Here is a 22264-nt window from a genome sequence, read left to right on the forward strand (position 1 = left end):
ATTTGTTCTGATACTCCCTGTCACAGTAGTTTCCTGTGGCCCAATGAGGGCTTGAGGGTTTAGGTGAAAATTTCAGGGTAACCCTGACTGGGGCTGTGGGCCAGATCCAGGCATGGGAAGCTGTTTGCTACCCAGACCCCTTGTTTGTGACAGCCTGGGCAGTCTCTCAATGGGAAAAATGGACTGACCTTAGTCTTGTAACTGCCTGACTGGGCCCTCCTTGGCTGAAGGCCTCTAATGCTATTCGCAGGTTTACCCTGGCCTGGTTTGCTCTTATCCCCTGGCTCCATGGCTGCTGGTGGGATCTCTTATCCTAGGGTAACCTCTGTTCTACAACAAGCACTGGTGGGAAGGGACAAAAACCCTACCCCTCCTGGGACATCCCTCTGAGGAAAGATTTGGTTTTCACACTCAGCCTCCCTCTGCACCCATCTGAAGAGCAGGAATGCCAACCTACCAGCCTTATCCCCGGCCACCCAACTCCAAGGGTGGAGTCAATCCAGACATGGCTTTGAAGGGCTATTTTATGTGACAGCCACACCCCCTGCCAGTTGTGATGGAACCTGGGGTACTCCTCTCAGATTGGCAAAGGGCTCCAGTCAGGACTGGGCATTCCTGTCTTACTGGTGCTGGGAGGTTGCACAATACCTGCTGCTGAAGATGCTCAACTCCTCTGTGCACCACTGCTGTGGGACCCACTGTCTGCCTTCCTTCTGCTCAACACCTGACAGCATCTCTTCCAGAGATGAGCGCTGTAAGTCAGGGCTGACTGGGGCAGGCCCAGATGGTGATGGCTGCAGAGTGGGACCTTGGGGAACCAGGGCTGACACAAGAGGGTGTCAGTGGCTCTGGGACATGCTTAAGGTGCCTCATTTCCTGGACAGGTGGTGGGTGTGGGCCTTGGGTGGAGTGAAAGAGGCATATGGGAGGGGCTGGGGAGGTGCTCGGGGCTAGCTAGAGCACCCTGTCTCTGGGTTAAAAGGTGCTGGGTTAAAAGCTGGAAGTCCTTGGTCCTGTGGCTGCTGCCTCATCATTCCTGCTCCTGAGAACTTGGCCTCATGGCTCTGGTAAGGCCTTCCAGGGCACTGGGCCCTCACTTCAAACCCAGATCCCCATCCAGGGTCTGATTATTGCTGTTTCTTAGAGAAGCTCTGGTCTTCTTGAGGTTTAGCAAGGAATATTTGCTGGTTACAAGATGAGACCAGTTAGTAGTAGCCAGGGGAGAAGCAGTGAGCTGGGTGAGGGACTACCCCAAGTTCTTTCTGTCCTGGAAATGGCTCCAGGTTGACCACAGGGATTTGGGTCTTGGGAACTCAGAGGCTCCCAGCTGCTGTCCTGGGGCCCCAGAAGGAAGTGGCTGCTTGATGCTCCTTCTGACTCAATTGCTTGGGATGTGAGAGCCCCAGGGCTGCCACAGGTGGATGAGCTTCCCCATCTCTGATCCTGACCTTGGTAGCTTCCTGGACTTGATCTGTCAGCACCCTTCCAGAGGCAGAACTGAAAACCAGCGGGAAGTACTAGTTGGCACAGGCTTTCTCTGCCCTGGCTACTAGCCAGCATTTATAAACCCGAACCAAGGAGTGTGTTTGGAGGGAGCTCTCTGGAGACCATCATAGAGCAGAGAGCCCATTTCCAGAATGGGGTGGACAGTATGGGAAATGGCTCATCCATGATGTCCAAGGCCCTGACATACCCCTTCGTCTCCCTTAATAGCTTACATCCCAGTCTGCCTGAGACCAGACTCAAAGCTGCTTAGCTGGGGTGTGTGGTGAGGCTGTGGGATGGAAAGACTGAAGGATGCTGTATTCAGGAAATAGAAGTACCTGTGTATGGGGCTTAAATTGGAACTAGCCTGGCAACTAGATCTCCCCCAGGCAAGCAGCTACGTCTCCATGCCTCAGTTTCTTTATGGATTGATCCTAATAGGGCCCCTGCATAGGGTAGTCATGTGACAAATGAGTTCATGTATATAGAACCCTTGGCACAGAGCTGGACACAGCATTATATAGATGTGGGCAGATGTCAGCAAGGAGATACCATATCTCCTACGGAATCAGAAGTCTGAAGGGGTGGAGGGTGGGCCTGAGCCTGATCCTTTTGGTTCAGGATTAGGCCTCAAGAGACTGCCCAAGCTTCCCCTATGGACGTTGACATTGTTGGCCTCATCTACCTGCAGTAAACCTGTCCCCTTTCCCTCCTCTGTAGGCAAAGGTGCCTGGCACCTGCCTGCTCACTGTGCGTGTCCTGCAGGCCCATGGTCTGCCTTCCAAGGACTTAGGTGAGTGTGCTGTTCCCCTGGCCCTGTGCTGGGCCAAGGAAAGTGAAGAGTACCACAGCTGGATTCAGTGGGCAGTGTCAGTGGGAAGAGATAGGAGGAGGGGTCCTGGAATAGAGTGCTGGGAGGAGATTCTGAGTAGATAGTGGCAGTGGGGCCACCCATTAGACATGAGTGATGGAGACTCTGGTGGCTGGGCTGGGAAGGGCTGTTGGCCATCACTGCGCACTTGTTCATCCTCCCTGCAGTGACCCCCTCTGATTGCTATGTGACTCTGTGGCTGCCCACGGCCTCCAGCCACAGGTTTCAGACACGCACGGTCAAGAACAGCAGAAACCCCATCTGGAATCAGAGCTTTCACTTCCGAATCCACAGCCAGCTCAAGGTGGCCAGGCATAAAATCCAGCCCTACTCACCATCCCCTTGAAGCCACTGCTACCTGTCCTCTCCCAGGCCCTCATTGCCTGCCCTACCCCCTTTCCCATCTACCCTCCTTTCTGCAGTCTTCTTACTCTGTTTCCTTTCCAGAATATCATGGAATTAAAAGTCTTTGACCAGGACCTGTTGACCAAAGATGACCCAGTGTTGTCAGTGCTATTTGATGTGGGGACCCTGCAGCCTGGGGAGTTTAGACACCAGAACTTCTCGCTGAGCTCACAGGCAAGGCTGTACTCAAGGCAGCAGGGGCTCCCCAACCTGGGAAAGGGGATACTTTGGAGAGTAGGTGGCCCAGGTATCTGTCACATCCCAGAGGCCTCTGCCAGTTAGGAGTGACTTTTCATCAAGGAGCAGACCTTCCTCATCCTTTCTTGCCTTCTGAACCAAAGAACAGCTTTCTTGGAACAGCCCAAGGAATGTGGACAGAGTAGCCTGGAGAGGGACAATGGCCCTTCCCTCAGACCCCTTCCTTCACCTTTACTTCAGCATCCCTAGCTGGTGTCTGGGTTGGAATCTACACACACACACACACACCCACACACACCCACACACCCCCCCCACACACACACAAATACACACACACCACTCTTCTCATTCTTTCTAACTTGCTTCTCTATCTCCCCAGGGTGAGGAGCAGCTAGAAGTTGAGTTTCAACTGCAGAGTCTGTGAGTTGGGCCATGGGGCAGTCCCAGGTGGGAATGGAATGCTTCCTTCTGGGAATGACAGTGCCACCCAGAGCTGACGCCATTCCCTGGTGGAGAAGTGGTGCCCAGGACTCTAGGGGTTGTTAAAACCTGGGTTCTTGCAAAGGGTCACTGGGGGCTCTTTCCAGGACAGACTGTGTGGAGCAGCTTATCAGCAATGGCATCCTGGTGGTGAGTCAGGAATGGTGCTTGGGGGGTGACTAGGGGTCCCCAGGTTCCCTCATGCCATCTTCTTGCTCTTCATACCCATGGCTGCCTGGGTCAGAGTAAGCTGGTTGGGGAGCTTTGGGGTGTCAGTGCCTTGAGGGAGTACAATCTCAAGCAAATGCTAGGTAACTGGGAGCCAAGGTAATGAAGTGCTGAAGAGGAGGAGGCAGGGTGCTAGGAGGGTGGGGTCCTCAAGCAGGGGTGTCGATGATAGCTGAGGAGCTCTCTTAACAACTCAGGCCCGGGAGCTCTCCTGCTTGCATGTTCAGCTGGAAAAGACTGGGGACCAGAAGGGTGAGTTCCCAACCTACTGGGATAGTCCCTCCACCTTTTTGTTTGTTTGTTTATTTGTTTGTTTAGTTGTAGGTGGACACAATGTCTTTATTTATTTATTTTTATGTGGTGCTGAGAATCGAACTCAGTGCCTCATGCATGCTAGGCAAGCACTTTGCCACTGAACCACAAGCCCCAAGTCCCTCCACCTTTATTTCTTATCTTCCTCCTTTCTAAGGGGAAGGCCTAGCTGTCTTCAGTTCCCAAAAGCAGGAATAAGGGCTAGAGAATAAGTCTGTGCTGGGGCTTCACAGGAGCCAAAATTTTCCACCTAGTATTCAGAGTGTGGTGTGGGCTCCAACATCCAACCTGGACCAACCAACCCTCCATTTCAGAGAGAAGGAAATGCCCTCCAGGAGTAGTGAGAGATGCCTTGGGCAGAGGCATCTAGCACTGTCCTCTCTGCTCTATTTCCTGTTTCCAGGGTCAGAGACCAGAGTTCAGCTTGTAGTTCCAGGGGCCTGTGAGGGTCTTCAGGAGGCCTCTGTGGGCACTGGCTCTTTCTGTTTCCATTTCCCAGCCTGCTGGGAGCAGGAACTGAACATCCATCTACAGGTAATGGCCTCATTCCCAGGAGCTGGGTCCCCAAGGCCACCCTCACTCCCTCCGCACCTCCTCCAAGCCTGACCTCTGCTTGCCTGTACCCCACTTCCTTTACCCTTCTCCCTGACAGAGGCAGGCAGGCCCCTGGGTAGAGTGTATGGGGTTCCTGTTCCCCTCCCTCCTGTTCCTTTTTTGCTGCCAAGGGGAGTTGGTGGGGTTCTTGCTGACAGGGAGGGTAAAGGATTCATGGATTTTCTCTGTTCCCCTACAGAATGACCCTCAGGAACAACTGAAGGTGCCTCTACAGACCCTGCCCACTGACCAGTTGGTGAGACTCATCTTTCCCACATCACAGGTACTGGTCACCCAGAGAAGGAAAGCTCAAGGTACAGACTGGGCTGGCACTGACCCCAGCCCTTTCCTTAAAGGGAGAGGCCTGCTTCTGTAGCTACTTTTCTCCTCAGGCTGTGCCCTGAACAAGTGCTAGGGCCAGGCTTTGGGTAAGAGGGTGGCCTCTATGGAGTTGGTTGGGGGCCTGAGGGTATATAGGGCTATCTAGGGCCTGGTGAGAGGAAGGGCCGAACAGAGGTGGCCCACCTTTGTGATGGGGTTTTCATGGTTTCCAGGAACCCTTACTGAGGGTGGAACTGAAGAAAGAAGAAGGGTGAGAGGCCTGGCTGGGGCTTGGGAAAGCAACCAGGTAGGGGTGGGGAAGGTTGGGCCTCTGGCCTGCAGAAGCGACAGGGAGAGGTGGGGAGCTTGCAGCACAGTTGCACCTCTGGGCACGGCTTCCCTCACAGATAGAGCACAAAGTGCCAGAGGAAGCCTCAAAAAGCTTATTTTCTTAACTGTGTTTTTCATTTGTTTCTGCTCTAGTTTGAGGGGTGCCAGTGCCTGACACTGGGCCCTGGATAAATAAATGTTTGGCTAAAAAACAGGTGGGGAGGTGAGGATAGTAGCAGGGCTTGAGGCACAGAGAAGGCAATGAAAATGAAACAGGAAGTTTTGCTGTTTGGGTGGGAGCCATTGTGGATGGACCTTAAATGCCTTCTTCTTTTTTTTATTTTATTTAAAATGTTTTTTTTAAACTTCCTTGAAAAATATTTTTAGTTATAGATGGATACAATAACTTTATTTTACCTATTTGTTTTTATGTAGTGCTGAGAATTGAACTCAGTGCGTCACATGTGCTAGTCAAGCGCTCTACCACTGAGCCACAACCCCAGCCCCTTAAATGCCTTCTTAGGAGGAGTTACCATCAGCCCTCTCTGTCTTGGGAAGTAACTTCTCACCATGACAGGAGGAGGGCATTGGACCTTCTTTCATGCCCCCTCTATTGTCATTTTTGGAATTGGTGGGTAATAGAGAGAAGATGAGCCTTGGAAGTGGGATTCACAGTATTGGGGGCCTGAGTGGCCCCTTCAGTCCCTGTATTCCCAGGCTCATGTGAATATCCATGTGTGGGTCTGGGCTCCTCAACTCCCTGTCACACTTCACAATGTCAGGCTTCTGAGCACACAGGAGTGGTGGTGTGCATTGAGGAACGGGGAATCTTGAGAGTTTAGTGGCTATGTTGAGGCAAGCCCAGCATTCCCTTTTTCTGGTGTGGTTGGGAGCTGCCTCACAGACTTTTCCTCCTCTTCCAGCCCACGAGAGCTGGCCGTGCGTCTGGGCTGCAGGCCCTGTGCAGAGGAGCAGGCCTTCTTGAACAGGAGGAAGCAGGTGGTAGCTGGGGCCCTGAAGCAGGCCCTGCAGCTGGACAGAGACCTGAGTGAGAATGAGGTATGGGTCTGGGCAAGATTTGGTTGGGGCAGCCCTGGGCTTGCTTGGGCCCTGGGTTGAACACAGATTGTTTGTTTATAAGGAGCCCAGAGCTGGTGCCAACCTACATCTGTGGCTGCCGCCTGCCCTGCCCTGTTTCCTCTTGCGTGACGTAGTCAGGGGCTGTAAGTGCAGTGTTTTGCATGAGACAACTGGAGCTCTCTGGCAGGAACTTCTCCACTGGGCTGGCTTTCCTTCTCTTCATTTCTTGGTCTTTACCCTGGTCCAGGTTTTTGGAATAGGTCCCATGTAACTGATTAGTGACAAGATAGCTAGTATAAGGATGGCCTCCTGGCATGGGTGGTCCCATGGGTCTGGGTCATCTAGCTTGGGAATGACATCTAGCAAATAGAGGGAGACTTTGGAGTTTGTATTGAGGCTTCCAGAAAGTGATCCCAGAAACTTAGGGGCTGGGGGAGAAATGAGGCCTGGCATCTGTCAGGCCCTGACCCTCACAACTGAAGAAGCCCAGCCCTCAGGAGGCCCTCTCTGAATCAGAGCTGGCCCAAGTCCCCCTGTCACATATTGGCTGGTCTTAGTTGTGAAGCAAGCTGAATGATTCCTTGATCTGTTTTCTTTTTCTTTTTAAAATTTATTTTTTAGTTTTAGGTGGACACAATATCTTTATTTTATTTTATTTTTTATGAGGTGTTGAGGATCAAACCCAGTGCCTCACACATGCCAGGCGAGCACGCTCCCACTTGAGCCACATCCCCAGCCCCTTGACCTGTTTTCTTGCATGGCTTTTTCCATCCCTCAGGCCTTTCCAAGCCTGACTGTCCTCTCTTCTAGATCCCAGTGGTAGCTGTTATGGCCACTGGCGGAGGGATCCGGGCAATGACTTCCCTATATGGGCAGCTGGCTGCCCTGAAGGAGCTGGGCCTCTTGGATTGCGTCTCTTACATCACAGGGGCCTCAGGCTCCACCTGGTGAGCTGGTAGCAAGTTGAGTGCTGGAGCCCATGTGTGGCTGGTTGTATTATGGGAGGGAGTGCTGGTGGTAAGGTGCTCCTAGGACCCAGAGGCTCTGAGCAAACTGGAAGGGCTGGGAAAACGCATGTGCTAGGGAGAAATATGCTCCCAGGCTCTCTCAAAGGTGCTTTGCCAGAGGTACCTATTGTCCTAGAAGAGAAAGTTAAAGGCATGTGAAGTCTGGATGGGATCCTTAAGTGACATCCCCCCTCCCCTGGGCTTTGACTTTTCTCAGGGCCTTGGCCAACCTCTATGAGGACCCAGAATGGTCTCAGAAGGACCTGGCAGGGCCCACCGAGTTGCTGAAGACCCAGGTGACGAAGAGCAAGCTGGGTGTGCTGGCTCCCAGCCGGCTGCAGTGGTATCGGCAGGAGCTAGCCGAGCGTGCCCGCCTGGGTCACCCAACCTGCTTCACCAACCTGTGGGCCCTCATTAATGAGGCGCTGCTGCATGATGAGGTGTTGGGGGTAGACCTTGGATGGGGTGCAAAGTCAGGGCAGGGTTCAGAACTTGAGCCTGTCCCCTGGTAAAGGGTGGGAAGGGCTCCAGGCACCAGGGAGCTATAGGCTTAGTGCTGATCATCTTTCCCCAGCCTTGTGACCACAAACTCTCAGATCAAAGGGAAGCCCTGAGTCGTGGCCAGAATCCTCTGCCCATCTACTGTGCCCTCAACACTAAGGGGCAGAACCTGACAACCTTTGAATTTGCTGGTGAGTGGCCTTAGAGCTGAGATATATGCTCTTATGGATGGTGGGATAAGGGATAACCTGGCCTATAAGAGGTGGATCTTACACCCACATCTGCTGGCCATTTCCCAGAGACTGTCATCTTACCAGGCCTTTGGATGAAGCAAGGGCCTTAGGTTGTGTACTTAAAGTCACAGCAACAGGGTCTGAGCCTCCTAGTCACCAGGCTGTCCTCAAGTGAAATCCATAGTGGATGTATGGATGTCTGAAGGTCCCATGCCCTATGGCTGAGTGTATGGCCTCCTCACAGAGTGGTGCGAGTTCTCCCCATATGAGGTCGGCTTCCCCAAGTATGGGGCCTTCATCCCCTCTGAGCTCTTCGGCTCTGAATTCTTCATGGGGCAGCTGGTGAAGCAGCTCCCAGAGTCCCGCATCTGCTACCTGGAAGGTGAGCAACATCTTCTCCCCCCAGGCTGGAGAACTGGGTGGAGTGGGGAGAGTGGGTCTTCAGCCTGGCCAGCTCAGTCACTGGGAAGTTTCCTAGTCTAGGAGGGGCCATGAGGATTGTGATGGGGACAGGGGACTCTTCCCTTCATGTCCCTCTCTCAGGTATCTGGAGCAATCTGTATGCAGCCAGCCTCCAGGACAGTTTGTACTGGGCCTCAGAGCCCAGCCAGTTCTGGGACCGCTGGGCCCAGGATCGGGCCAGCCTGGGTAGGTACTTGGGTTCCTTTATGGGATGCAAAGGGGCAGCCAGTTGGGGAAATGTTTGGGGCATGGTAGAGGTGGCTCTTGGGTCTTTGGGGGCCTCAACTGTTTCCCTCCAGGGTCATCACAGGGGCTGGCATAAAGGTTCCTCCCACCCCTGCCTGTATAGACAAGGAGCAGGTGCCCCATCTGAAGATAGAAGAACCACCCACAAGAGCTGGCAGGATTGCTGAGTTTTTCACTGACCTTCTGACGAGGCGCCCACTTGCCCAGGCCACTCATAATTTCCTACATGGCCTCCATTTCCACAAGGACTATTTCCATCATCCTCACTTCTCCACCTGGAAAGGTATCTGCTTCTTTGCCCTGGTCTTAGCCATCAAGCCTGAGCCCTGCGGCACCCACTGTACTCTCGCCTTTCTTTCTCCTTGGCACCACATCCTTTGAGACCAGTGCCCTGGCTATGGGGTGCAGGGACTCCTTTCTTCTTTCCTTGGGTTGGAGGTTCAGGTTGTGGGGGTGCTTCTTTAGCAGGATAGCAGGGGCCCAGGGACACAGTCTCTCCTCTTACCAGTATCAAGACTTGTTGTCAGCCTTGAGGAGCCCTCAGAGTCAGTGACTGCTGCTGCTTCTCCTGCTCCATCCCCACACTTTTGCAGCTACTAAACTGGATGGGCTCCCCAATCAGCTGACACCCATGGAGCCCCACCTTTGCCTGCTGGATGTCGGCTACTTTGTCAATACTAGCTGCCCACCCCTCCTGCAGCCCACCCGGGATGTGGACCTCATCCTGTCACTGGACTACAATCTCCATGGAGCTTTTCAGGTTGGGAGTGGGGTGGGTGGGACTTCTTATAGGACTGGAAGGTTGTGGCAGGAGTGGGAAGTGGTGGGCCAACTCCAGCTGGGCCTGTCTTGGCCCCTGGCAAGATCCGCTTTGGAGTTCAGTAAATGTCTGGCCCAGCTTCCCTTAGGAGGCATGGCAGTGATACCATGTGGAATGGAACACAGACTATTAACTCCCCACTGTGGAGAACTTGCTTCTTCTGATGCCTTCTAACTGCCCTGCAGCAGCTGCAACTCTTGGGCCGGTTCTGCCAGGAGCAGGGGATCCCATTCCCACCCATCACACCCAGTCCAGAAGAACAGCACCAGCCTCAGGAGTGCCATGCCTTCTCTGACCCTGCCCAGCCTGAAGCCCCTGCTGTGCTGCACTTCCCTCTGGTCAATGACTCCTTCCAGGAATACTCAGCCCCTGGTAAGCCACGCTCCACCTGCATCCTTCCTGTCTCTCTTCAAGTGACCCTAGACTACCTCTCCAGAGCCCTTTTCCTCCCTGGCTAGGCTGCACTCTCTCCCCAGGGGTGCGGCGGACACCTGCAGAGAAGGCAGCTGGGGAGGTCAACCTCTCTCCTTCTGACTCCCCATACCACTACACAAAAGTGACCTACAGCCCAGAGGACACAGACAAGCTGCTTCACCTGACACATTACAATATCTGCAACAACCAGGAGCAGCTGCTGGAGGCCCTGCACCAGGCCGTGCATCGGCGGAGACAGAAGCAGCAACACAGACCTGAGTGATACCAGGGAGGTGCACTGGCTGGGCTCCCACCTGGTCCCTGCCAGCTTTGACTCTTTGAGCATCACCAAATGTTCTGGAGCTCTGATGTCCATGCATAGCTCAACCAAGGTGTATTCTGAGGATCATCTAGAGGTGGCAATGAAGCCAGCAACGACTCTATCCACAGCAAGCCTGTAAGCAGACAGCCTGGACTCCCTTCCTCCTTCAGAAGGCTGGGAGTGAGGGGCCCAGCTCATTATAGCTATAGTTAGGACCAGGGCTACCTTCTTTACAAAGGGGGATGGGATTTGGGGCTCAACATTTTCATGACAGCAGGGGGTAGAGATGGGGATAAAGTGGCCAAATGGACAGAGTAAAGTGGAGCACTTTATGTATTACAGCGGCTCTTGCAAATAGGAAGTACTATCTGAAATTATCTGTCATCCCAGGCTCTTAGTTGCATATGGTCAGGACTGGCTTAAAAAGCAAATTGATACACCATCTCCCCAGGTACCTGGTGTAGTGAGCTCATCAGTGCAGATTCCCCTCAAGGAGCAGGACATCTGCTTGGGTCACCCTTTCTAAGCAGAGTGGAGACCAGTGGAGTCCAGGGGTCACTAATGCTGTAGCCCTGGCCTTGCCTAGGTTAGCAGACTCCCAGGCTGTCCTCTTCACCCATGCAGGGATCTTGGGGTGAGGCCATAGTCCAGTTAAGGGGCTGTTTCTTGCCACATGGTAGGGGTTGCCAGACTTGGGATCAGATGAACCAAAGAAAGAGACTAGTAACAGTGAGGTAACTAGCAGCTTGTGATCATGATGGGATACATCTAACAGGAACTGTCTATCCCAGAAGCAGCCAGGGTAGGGATGTCCTTGTGCTGATAGCTGTCACTGGTTCCCCAGATAGTCTTCACGTGACACCTGGAGGTTTAGTATTGCCCAGGCCTGTTGAAAGAAGAGAGAGAGATAGGGACTGGCCATCCCAGAATCTTCCCTGAGCAGTCATCAAGCTCTCTGGCCTCTCTTGGAACATTCCTTCTAGAAGCTGTTTCTAGAAGCTGACAGGCAACAACAGTTTTATAGAAAGAATGGGAGGTAATTTCCTTGATTCTCGTGATCCAACTTGCTATAGCTGCCAGACCTGACCAAGTGACTCTCAGATCCTTCTCTAGGCATGTGTCTGGAGTCACAGAGCAGAAAAGAAAATGGCTATCCTGGTAGTCCCAGAATTCACTGTGTCTAGGACAAGTCCCTTCAGCAACACATCATCTAAACTTGGAACCCATGGGCTCTGCAGGAGTACGAGTGGATAATTACACCAGGAGACCATAGCCAGCTGCTTCCTGTTATAGGGCATATGGTTGTGTGTGACATACAGACTGATACTGGGCCTGGGGTCCCCTGTATGGAGGATTTCACACTGCCTGTCTCCAATCTCTCCCATGATCTCCCAACTCAAGTGTCCTCTCCACTGGTTTGGAGGTGGGAAAGATGTGGGTAAGGTAATTAAATATCAGAATTATGCTAGGATCTATAGGAGGCTGAGGACATGCAAAAAAGAGTTGTGTGTTTCTCTGCCTCAACCTGCCATGCTCTCCTAGCCTTTGCACTTCTTGCCCTTGGTCTGTGATCTCAGGGACATGCTGACATCTTGGCCCTTTGTCCCTCAGGAGCAGGGCTGGGAAGTCGGAGAGGATGGAGATAGAGCAGGGCAGATGGTTGGGCTATGCTGCAAATGAACACCATTGTTTGAAGAGGAAAGAAGGGGAGCTTTCTAGCAATGTGCAAGGGAAGCCTGGGATACCTCCTCCCTTGGGGCTGGCTGGAGCAGGAAAGGTCTTATACAGCCTCTGTGGCAGAGCTGGCCATCTGCTGAGTCTGGCCCAATGTGGAGGATGGGGCAGGTAGAGCCGAAGTGGAGTGAGGTTCTGGGAGGTGACAGTCATATCTGTGGGGAAAGAACCTTGTGGCTTGGGTTCTGCCATCACAACTGTGAATGGGGTTTGCACCCAGGGTAGGGGTGTAGGGCTTCCTATTTCCCAGGAGTAGCTGAAGGTTCTCAAAGGCAAGGGACCCCCCATACCCCAGCAGAATAGGTCAGAGTTCCAGGATCTTGTGTGTGAGAATAGCCTTGGTGCCAGTCATTGAAGCTCAGAATCCCCCTCCCACACACCTACTCAAGCATCCCACCTGAGCAAAGCAGCTGCATTCTCTGCCAGGAGTCTGGCCTTGGGTTCGAGGCTTAGATTCTGGGCTGTAGAGTGAGGGAAAAAGGACAGTTACCCTGGCCCAGACCCAAGCCATCCCAGGCAGCCAACTCCCCTGCTGCTCCTTCCTCCTGCCTCTGGAGGTTTTGCCCTGCTCTACTGAGCATCCCACATGGACAGTAAGGGTGAGCAGTTTCCCCAGGGCATCCTGTCTCCTGGACACTCAATACAGCCAGGGGAGGTGCAGCCTGGACGAGTGGGAGGTGCTGAAAACTGAAGAAACTTCAGGTCTTTTAGGAGTTGTGGGAAATGTCCACAAAGATAGAGCCCAGGAGAAACTGAGGAATGGGGCCAGACCCCAGGACATTCCCCGATCACACTGTCAACACAGAGCCTTGCCACAACCCAACAAAGGCTAAAATGGTTGAAGGGGATGCTTTCTGGTGTTCCTCCTGGTGGTAGAACCGGCCTTGATCACTGTTCACAAGACACCTCAAGGAGGTGGCATTCAGAGGTATCTGAGGATTAGAGAAATCCCTCAGGAGCAGATAAAGCAGAACCTGTAATATCCTTGACAGAACAGAATCCACAAGGATCCTGGCAGGAAGGGCTTGGGTGTGGGTTTCAAAAGTGGTAGACTACAAAGGGGGTAGAACAGGACTATGAGGCAGCTGGGGGTCAGACAGGCTCCACCTCCTGCCGATTAGCCGTGTAACTTTAAACAAGTTACTTAACATCTCTGGGCCTTGAATTCTTTGAGGAAAGAAAATAAGTCCTAGGTATTTCTCAGGGGTTAGAAATACTTGATGTGAAATTTCCCAGTGCCAGTTGAACTGGGAGTTTAGGACCCAGGGAATCAATACCCTGCCCCTGCCATCACCAATCCTTCCCCATAAGCCTACCTGCTGCACTGCCCAGGGCTTGCCGCCAGCGCTCAGCCTGCTCTTCAGATGGTGCTGCAAACAGGATCTCTGCCCCATTGCTCAGCCTGGCACCCAAACAGCCATGGGTCAAACTCAACCACTGCCTCCAGCCCCTCAGCTTTATGGCTGCAGGTGGAGTCAATCTCACCTTAAGGAGAACACGTGCTTCCTGCCCTGGTGGTCCTTCATCTTCTCACACTGGGCTCCCTCAAGGTCAAGGGGGACAGTGAAAGCCACTTTCTGAGAAGAAATTAGGTACAGGGTAACTGTGGACATCTATGCTTTTCCCTATGGATTTCTTTCTGTCCTCTGACCTCTTAGCTTTGTCTCCAGCCCTCAAAAGACCATTTCTTGCTCCCTTTGCTGTCTGGTACCTCCACTGCCATCCTGTCATCCAGGAACAACCTCAGAGAGCTGCCTTCCAAGGCCCCATAGCAACTGTCCCAGGAACTGGCATCATGCTGTGGAGAGAGGTGGTGAGGTAGCACACAAAGGGGAGGCGACAGCCAGGTCTGGCCCCATCATTTGTCCAGAGCCCCCCCAGGGGAAGTCCTGGGCTGCACCAAGGTCATTAGAACCAGGAGGGACTCTAACAAGGAAACCAAGAAAAGTAGGAAGAGAGGAGCAGCCCTACCCCTTCTGGGTGGGACAGAGGCTGTGAAGTACCCGAGAGCAGGGACTCAGTTGCTCTATCCAAATCCAAAAGACAAGCCCCAGGTGGCACTTCTGAGCCAGAGTGGTTTTGCAAAGGGGGACTGCATGGGGGAATTTTCTGGCACTTACCACCTTCCCCCCAGGCAGGAGCTGCTGCTTAAGCTTGAGAGACCCCTTCATGCCAGGGGTACTCTTTGTCTCCTGAAAAGATGGGATCAGCACAATGATCCTTTTCTGGAAGGTCCTCCTAACCTGCTCCTACTCTACTTTTTTATTTCTAATGTCCTTCAACTCTGTGGACAGTGTTCCCAGCTACTGCTGATTGTTCAGGGGATGGGTCCTTACCACCTTGGGTTCCTGGGCTCCTGCTGTCTGGCCGTATGCTCCAGGGAGATGCTGGTGGTGAGGGGAGCCCTGACTTTCAGGCTTAGAGACTCTCCCCATGCACTACCCTCAGGCTCTCTTCTCCAGGTGTACCAAGCCTTTGCTTGCCCCTTGCCCCAGCGTTCCCGCACCTCTGTCATCTTCTGCAACTGGGCAAACTTCTCCTCCTGAACTGCCAGCAGCTTTTCCAAATCCTTGTGTCTGTGGAGCAGCAACTCTACATCTGACACTGAGCGCTAGAGAGAAGTGAGTCAGGGTAAGGTCCAGTTTATTGGGTGCTGAGAGCCTTCCCTCACCCTCTGCAACCCAGCCTGGGTGACCAGTGAGTGGAACAGCAGTAGGGTCTGTCCTGGGCCATGGCTGCCAGAGGACATTTGGCTCTGGGCAGTCTCCACTCACCCCAAAACTAGGCTCCAGCAAGAGGCCCTCCCTGGAAGCCAGCCAGGCATCTGCCTGCTCCACACCCTGCCTCAGCTTCTGCAGATCCCAGGTCTGTTTGAGGCGTTGCTGGCACATGGTCCACTCTGCCTGGAGCTCCTGCAGCTGCCAATGCAGGTCCTGCAGATACTCTGCCACCTGAAAGGGAAGGACAGCTGCAATGAGAGCTGGGCACTCGTGGCACTCCCACTCCAGGAAGGGCAGGAGAACCAAATTGAAAGCAGAGGGACCTTCCCCATTGTGGCCGCTCTGTCCCTCCCCGACCTTCCTGTACTGCTGGTTTTCACACCTGGTCAGGTTCCAAGGCATTGGGAAGTTGGGCTCATCCTACCCTCTATGCTCACACCTCCAGGGACATAAAGTGGCCATTTTCCATCATTTTCTGCCCTTCCTTTTGTATGTCCTGGGCTTGAAGGCAATGTTTCTGGATTTCTTGCTGCAGCTCCTCATGCTGCCCAAGAAGCTGCTCAGTCCCCACCATGTCCCCAGCCAGCTCCTGGGAAGACACCAGCATCTTCCTCTCCTGAGCCCATGCTCTGCAGGGAAATAAAGCTGCTACCAGAGCTGGCAGGACAGCCTGGGAAACAAGGGCAGAGACAGTTCTGCTCCCCCAAATCCAGGATAACCGCCATCCCTCAAGGCAGAACTGAACCAACTGCCAAGGCAGAAGACCACCTACAGTAATTCCCGGCAGTGCCCAAGGAAGGCATGGCCTTGGGCAGCCTGTGCTAACTGCTGGTCCCACTCCTGCGCCTTCGCCTCCAGGGTGGCCCAGGTCTTCTGCACCTTGGCCAGCTGCTTGGCCAGGCCCTCTTGAGCCTCAGGGTGCCACTGGCCCAGTCTGCAGGTTTCCATCTGTACCCGTGCCAACTCCTTTTTGATAGCCGCCAGTTCTCTCTGCAACCAGAACACAAGATCAGCCCACAGTCTCCCCTTTGAATCCCCATTCATGCATGCTCCCCATTCAGAAGCCCAGGTCTCTCTAAGGAGCACCCTACATTCTACTCTATAATCTGGGCCAAGTTCCAGGGCCCTGAGGGGGAAGGCCCAAATAGAATCCCTGGGTGGAGGGGACTCCTGTGGACCTCTGGGAAGGGGCTGAGATGAACAGATACACTTATGGCCTCTGGGAGGTGCTCAGATGGGCAGGCCTTGGGCAAGGTCCTCACCTGCAGGCGCCTGTTCTGGGGCTGCAAGGACTGCACAGATGACAGGCAGTGGCTATGGATCTTTCCCTCAATCAGGGCAGTTTTCTCCTGCATCCAGCCCTGAAGCTCTGTCACTGCCTTCTCTAAGCCACGGACTTCTCGGGCTGCAACCAAGTTCTGGGAGAGAAAGGAGGCCCTGCTGGGGCTGCATTCTGTTCCCAGGGTCCCTTCTCCCTGAGACATGGCCTCTTCAGCTACCTCCTTTTGAATGAGGATGTAGTGACTCATCCATGACCCCCAGGAAATGTCCCAGACATGGCAGCTATACAATGAATGTGATGTTACTGGGGTTGAGAAGGAGCTTTCAGTACTCATCTCATGGGAAAGACAAGCGTGGTCCTGGAGTGCTTGAGGACACATCCATTCATGTAAAGAGCAGGCTGGTCTGTGGGAGGGTCTGGGCAGGCCACAGCTGTAGCATTTCTGCTGGGGCCAGGACAGGAGGAGTGGGTTAGCTCTGGAGCTGACTGCCCCAGGCCAGGATCCTTGGGCTGTGGGGTCAGCCAAGGACTCAATGAGCTGGACTGCTCTCAGAAACCAGCAGCTGTGGTCAAGAGCTAAGGTTCTGGAAGAAAATGGATTTCCTTAGTGAACAAACCCACTCAGAGCATTTAGATTTGGGGAGTGGGTGAGGGAGAAGGGGAAGAACTTGGCATTGCAAGAGGAGAGAGCACATGGAGTTAAGTGTGAGACTGTTGAAGAAGAGAAGGGACAAGGTTTGTCTTATTAGAACTGGAGCCCATGCTTGGGAAAGGGAAAGGCTTCAATGGATTTAGAAGCTGGCCAGACACACTACCTGCTGCTTCTTGAAGCTGTCGATGGTACTAGGAGGAAGCCATATCAGTGGAGAGAGCTACATGGGGGGATTGAGGCCCCCACCTGCTTGTCTTTGGGAATTAGACCAGTGCATGCATGCACACACTCCACAGCTGATAGGGCTGCTTGTTTCTGGTCCTGGCAGTGAACAGGATGGGCCAGCCCCTTGGCTACCCTGTCCACCCTGGTCTGTGGGTGCCTACCTCTGTACGCACTTTGATTGTCCTGTCCAGCCTCTCCCAAGTGGCCTCAATGCGGCTCTTCTGGGCTTGAATCTGGGGATAGTGCCTGGGTGCTCCTCTCTCCAGGGGCCTTGCCAGATCCCTCAGGGCCTGCACCTTGACCTGCCCCAGGCTCTGGATTTCCCTCCTGAGAGCATCAAACTTCTCTTCCAGCACCTGTAAGGTTGTGGAACCAGGTAGTGTCACTCTGAAGGTAGTGTCTAGAAGCCTGTGGAGCTCATGAAGAGCTTGGCAGGATCCAATGGCTACGTAATCTGTCGGCCCTGGTTCTAGAACCACAGGGATCCTCCTAAAGATGCCCCTCCCCATTTCCTTGCTGCACCCCCATGGCATCCCTCTCATCCTCAAACCCAGGCCTTCCTCACTCTTGCTCAGCCTGAATTCACTGTCCCCCAGGTTTGTCCAGGACTGACCCACCTTGACACTCTCCAGGTCCTGCCCATAGTCCTGGGACTCAGCGATGGCCACCCTGGTGGTCAGCCAGGCATCAAGGAGCAGGGTCTCTTGCTCCAGTTGGTGGAGCTGTAACTGCTCCTGCAGGCCCTGCCCCCTGCCCTCCAACCTCCGGAGCAGCTGCATGTGGGCCTTGCTCACAGCCTGCAGCTGAGCCAGCACCTTGGGGCTGCAGCAGGAAGGACAGTTAGGACTGGCACCCTTCTGCAGGCTGGACTAGCTAGCCTCAGCCACCTCTGTGGGGGGCACCCTTCTCCTCCTAGGAGGGTTGGCTGTGGCCCACCTGTCTGGGTTCTGCCTGCTGTCCAGAAGGGCTGCTGACCGCTGCAGCTGCTTCATGCGCTGACTGAATCCCTCCAGGTCTCTCTTGGTGGCCTCCAGCTGACGCAGAAGGGCCTGTGTGGCCTCAGCACTCTCGCCCATGTCCTCACTGTCAAGGACATGGCCCCGTTCAGCCAGCCAGGATCCTGCTTCCAGGAGCTGGGGTGACAACAGATCATTTTTTCCCTGGATGAAGACTCTGGGACTCCAGCCTGTGATTTGTGGCCTTGAGATTTAGAGCCATAGTTGTCAGCTGGAATCCCCTGGTGGAGGTCCTCACCAACTCCCTAAGCCTGCGCCCCATCCTGGCAGATTCTCAACAGGTTTGGATGAAGTCTGAGCATCAGTGTGTCTTTTTCTTTTGTTTTGAGACTGGATTTCACTATGTTATCCAGGATGGTCTTGAACTCCTGGGCTCAAGTGATTGACCCTCCCCTCCATCTTGGCCTCCTGAGTAGCTGAGACTATAGGGAACACTGCCACGCCTAGAGATCAATGTTTCCTGAAGGTTCCAAGTGATTCTTTTTTCCACACAAAGACACTTTATTCTAGATTCCCAGGCATAGATTTTGTTTTTGTCACATGATATTAGAACAAGATTTTAGTCAATTTCTTTTCCATGTTTTTCCTTTTTATTTCTTATTACTTCATCTAATTTCTCTTCTTATACAAATGTATTCACCATTGTGAGGTAGTTTAGGGAGAATCACAAGATGAAGTCTCCAGGTGTTTCTGATGCAAAGCCCTGGCTGAGAACCACTGGTTTAGAAGAAACAGTGAAACAAAGCAAACAACCCAGTGGCCTGTTTTCTGGGGAACAGGCAGATGAAAGAACTTGGGACGTGAAACCCCTTAGTGGGGGAGAGAGAAGATGCTCAGCACTTGGCCCTTGCAGGTGATTCTCAGGTCCAGCCCTCCCCCGCTGTGCTCCACCTTCTCACCTCCATCAGAAGCTCCTGGGCCTCCTGGGCCTGCTGCAACAGCAGCCTCCTTTGTGCCATCTCTGCTTGCAGTTGGTCCAAGGCTGCCTCCAGCTGCTGCACCCGGGCGGCCACCTCATGGGCAGCAAAGTGCCCAGCCTGCACCAGCTTACGCCCTGTGCCTACCACCACCTGGGTCAGAGCCTTGTGGCTGCTCATTTCACTCTCCAAGTTCTGTGGAGGAGGAAAAATAAAATAAAAACAGGGATGCTCTGACACTTGGGGTGCCTCAAGGGTTGTGCCTGAAGCCTCATGGTACCCCACAGACTTGTTCCCCTGTCCCAAGTTCAAAAAGAATCCATGGTGCCCTCCAAAGCAGGGAGAGCCTAGTTGGGCCATAATGCATGTTCCTTATCTGTGAGCCCTTCCCACTTTTGAAGGCAGCGCCTCCCAGCACGAGCCAGCACCTGGTGCTTCTCCTGCAGGTGCCGCACAGCGCTCAGGCTCTGACCATAATCCTGGGCAGTGGCCAAGGGCAGCTTCTCCTGCACCCAGGCCATCTCCTCATCAACATCCCTGAAGAACTTCAAGAGGAGGCTCTGGGCCTCCAGGGCTGCCCTGCGCTCCTGCAGGGGCTCTTGAAGACTCTGCAACCTGCAGCAGGGGAGGGCAGAAGCAGGAGGGGAAGATGGTCATCAGAACTGGGCCTAGACTGTGACATAGAGTTCACCCCCTTCTGTGACCCTCATCATGGACTGGGGGAAAAAATGAGAAGACATGAGCTGGGAAGAGGGGGCGGGTGTCCCTCTAGGGAACAGAGGAAGAGGAAGAAACATGCTGATCTACCTCTGAAGCAGCTGTTGGGCCTGCTCTTCCACATCTTTGGCGAGGCAGTAGCCATCCCGCTTGAAGGTCTGGGCCTGACCCAGTAGGGCCTCTGCCTGCCTGGTCTGCATGTCCAGGGCTACTTCCAGTTCCCCCTGTGCCCCCAGGAGCTTGCCTACCCCAGGTAGGTTCTGGCCTGTGAAAGGGGCTTTCAGCTGGCCCTCAATGGGCTCCAGCCCGCTCTCCAGCTCCTCTATACTCTGCTGTAGATGTCGGACCTGGGGCAGAAATAACAAGGAATAAGGGGGAGGCCAGAGCCCACCCAACTGCTCCATAGCATGTCACAGCCTCACCTCACAGGCCTTCTGCAGCTTGGTGACTTTCCTCTGGCAGTTGGCCTGCAGCTCAGCCCAGAGCTCTTCCAGTTCCTGCAGCCGCTCTTGAATGGTCTCTGAGGCTGGGTGTCCCCCATGAAGCAGTCTCTGCCCCTCCTGCATTCACAACATGACATATACCTCACAGACTCAGGACTGCTGGTACGGCCCTTGTATTGGCTTCAATGACCAGCCCCACAGCTATGTGATCTTGGGCAAGTTTCTCAGACTCTCTGAGCCATGTGATCCTCATCCATATAGTAAAGATAATAATTCTAATTTGTTTAAGTGAGATAGAGCGTATGAAATACTTAGTAGGTCACTTTATGTCAGCCTGGAATCGAGACCTGCCTTTATAGGTAAGAAAAGGAAATGTTTTTAAAGGTGTTATGTTTTGCTGCCTCTACCTACATAACTGCTTATCTGCACTTAACTGCACTTATCATGTCAAAATGTTACCTTTAAGATTATTGAAAAGTCACCACTTTTGGAGAGGGAACCCCGAGGAAGAACCTGCTGCATGCCAGTGCATGCTGATACATGTCAGTGCAAGGCACTAGCACAAGGAAAGCACTTGATGAACATCAGCTGACACAACCATGGTTCCAGACCAGCTTCCAGGCTCTGAGGGGCAGTCTCTGGCCCCCTCAGCCCTATGGTGTCTCACCTTCTGCAGCTCCTTTTGCTGGGGAACACTCGCATCCAGCTCAGCCTGGAAATTCTGCTGCTTCCGTAACTGTGCTTGCAGCTTGGCTGGGTCCTGCCAACCTTCTTCCAAAGCCACCAGGTTCTTCTCCCTCAGCCACATGGCCAGCTAGATGCATGGGGAGGACCAGGTTCTGCAGCCTTGGACTCTCCTCTCTCCCTAACTTCTGGGGTGCCCTGGAAGAAGGGTGACCTTTCCCTGGGGCATCTCCTTCCCCCACCCACAACCATTCCTGCTCCAAGAAAGGAGAACCTCGAGCGAATCCTGCAGAAAGGTTTGCAGCTGCTGCAACTCCTCCAGCTGACGACCCCGGGTCCTTACTCGCTCCACCAGTTCTTCTTTCCTGCAGAAGGAGGGTCTCATAGGCCCCCAGTCTCACCCAGCAGGACTTGGAGCTGCTATAGGTGTGTATATGCATGTGTAACATGTGCACATAGCCTAGAACATCTTTTCTTGGCATCACAATCCTGAATCAGGTTTCCTTTGAAATCATGAAACATTCCCTCTATATTAGTGTTTTTTGTGGGCTGAGCTGTATCCCCTATGTTGAAATTCTAGCTCCTGGAAATTCAGAATGGGACTGTATTTGGAGATAAGGTCTTTGAAGAGATAACCAAGTTCAAATGAAGTCATAGGGGTGGACCTAATCTGATATGATAAGTATTCTGAATGAGGTCACAGAAACACCCAGAGAGGAAGGAGACCATGTGAGTCCAGAGGGAAGATGGCCACCTATAAGCCAAGGAGAGAGGCCCAAGAAACCGACCCTACTGACAACTTGATTTGGACCTCTAGCTTCTAGAATTATGAATAAACAAGTTTCTCTTGTTTATGCTACCCAGCCTGTGGCATTTTGTTATAGCAGTCCAAACAGACTTATACAGTATCTAAGCCACTTTTTAATTATGCATTATTAGTAGTAAGAATATTTTAAGCAGGCACTCCAATGTAGATAAAGATAGATAATATTTAACATAATTTATGATTATGACAATTTAACACTTGAAATGTAATATAGGTATATATGTTATACACCATTTTATGCATTTTATATATGTGCTTCTGTACCAATGTATTAAGTACATTGCCACATACATGAAAATAAAGATTGTAAATGAGACCTACAAGGGATATAGGAAAAGAGGTTCTCACATCCCTTCACCCCTGTAGACTCTGTACACTTCCCCACCTGAGTTCCACACTGAGAGTGTGAACCCCACTGCCAGAGGATATGGTGGGTGGTGGAGGCATAGATGGGCCTAACTGAAGGGAAACCTCCTCCTGAGGTTGGCAGAAATCCTGGAGGGGACAGGATGGCACTGTGTCAGAATCAGCCAGGCCTGCCAGGAGCCACTCAAGGTGACAGAGACCAGCAAACCAACATTTTCCATTTGTCATTTCAAACACTTCCTCACACAGGTGAGGTCCACCTGCAAGAATGGAGAGGGTACATGTATGACTGCACGTGTGGAGTGACTCCACATTGTGCACAACCAGAGAAATGAGAAGTTGTGCTCCATTTGTATACAATGAATCGAAAAGC

The 22264-nt window shown here is 53.0% G+C and overlaps 2 protein-coding genes across 2 annotated transcripts in view; one reads left to right on the top strand and one right to left on the bottom strand.

Annotated features, from left to right (window-relative positions):
- Window positions 1–73: 73 nt before the first annotated feature.
- Window positions 74–11790, top strand: Pla2g4b (phospholipase A2 group IVB). Its single transcript, XM_076850604.2, has 21 exons — window positions 74–754; window positions 983–1067; window positions 2206–2278; window positions 2524–2660; window positions 2804–2935; window positions 3339–3379; window positions 3547–3589; window positions 3865–3919; window positions 4383–4513; window positions 4773–4856; window positions 5128–5165; window positions 6148–6283; window positions 7115–7251; window positions 7529–7751; window positions 7886–8003; window positions 8290–8427; window positions 8589–8693; window positions 8857–9036; window positions 9347–9513; window positions 9759–9945; window positions 10050–11790. Exons 2-21 carry the CDS (start codon window positions 1059–1061, stop codon window positions 10268–10270), a joined length of 2355 nt encoding a protein of 784 aa, XP_076706719.1. The 5' UTR covers window positions 74–754; window positions 983–1058; the 3' UTR covers window positions 10271–11790.
- Window positions 11791–12427: 637 nt separating this feature from the next.
- The window catches only part of Sptbn5 (spectrin beta, non-erythrocytic 5), a 46154-nt gene continuing 36317 nt past the window's right edge, over window positions 12428–22264 (bottom strand). Inside the window, exons 50-68 of the mRNA XM_076849390.1 lie at window positions 20974–21064; window positions 20683–20829; window positions 19995–20132; window positions 19663–19919; window positions 19284–19470; window positions 18838–19050; window positions 17859–18055; window positions 17540–17744; window positions 17084–17278; window positions 16026–16181; window positions 15536–15753; window positions 15203–15392; window positions 14818–14994; window positions 14550–14654; window positions 14164–14235; window positions 13755–13841; window positions 13529–13620; window positions 13360–13445; window positions 12428–12504 (exon numbers count right to left, since the gene is read on the bottom strand). Of these exons, the coding sequence (XP_076705505.1) occupies window positions 12428–12504; window positions 13360–13445; window positions 13529–13620; window positions 13755–13841; window positions 14164–14235; window positions 14550–14654; window positions 14818–14994; window positions 15203–15392; window positions 15536–15753; window positions 16026–16181; window positions 17084–17278; window positions 17540–17744; window positions 17859–18055; window positions 18838–19050; window positions 19284–19470; window positions 19663–19919; window positions 19995–20132; window positions 20683–20829; window positions 20974–21064 (2890 nt within the window). The remainder of the gene's footprint in view (window positions 12505–13359; window positions 13446–13528; window positions 13621–13754; window positions 13842–14163; window positions 14236–14549; window positions 14655–14817; window positions 14995–15202; window positions 15393–15535; window positions 15754–16025; window positions 16182–17083; window positions 17279–17539; window positions 17745–17858; window positions 18056–18837; window positions 19051–19283; window positions 19471–19662; window positions 19920–19994; window positions 20133–20682; window positions 20830–20973; window positions 21065–22264) is intronic.

Source organism: Callospermophilus lateralis, chromosome 3, assembly GCF_048772815.1.
Source record: "Callospermophilus lateralis isolate mCalLat2 chromosome 3, mCalLat2.hap1, whole genome shotgun sequence".
Lineage (NCBI taxonomy): Eukaryota > Metazoa > Chordata > Mammalia > Rodentia > Sciuridae > Callospermophilus > Callospermophilus lateralis.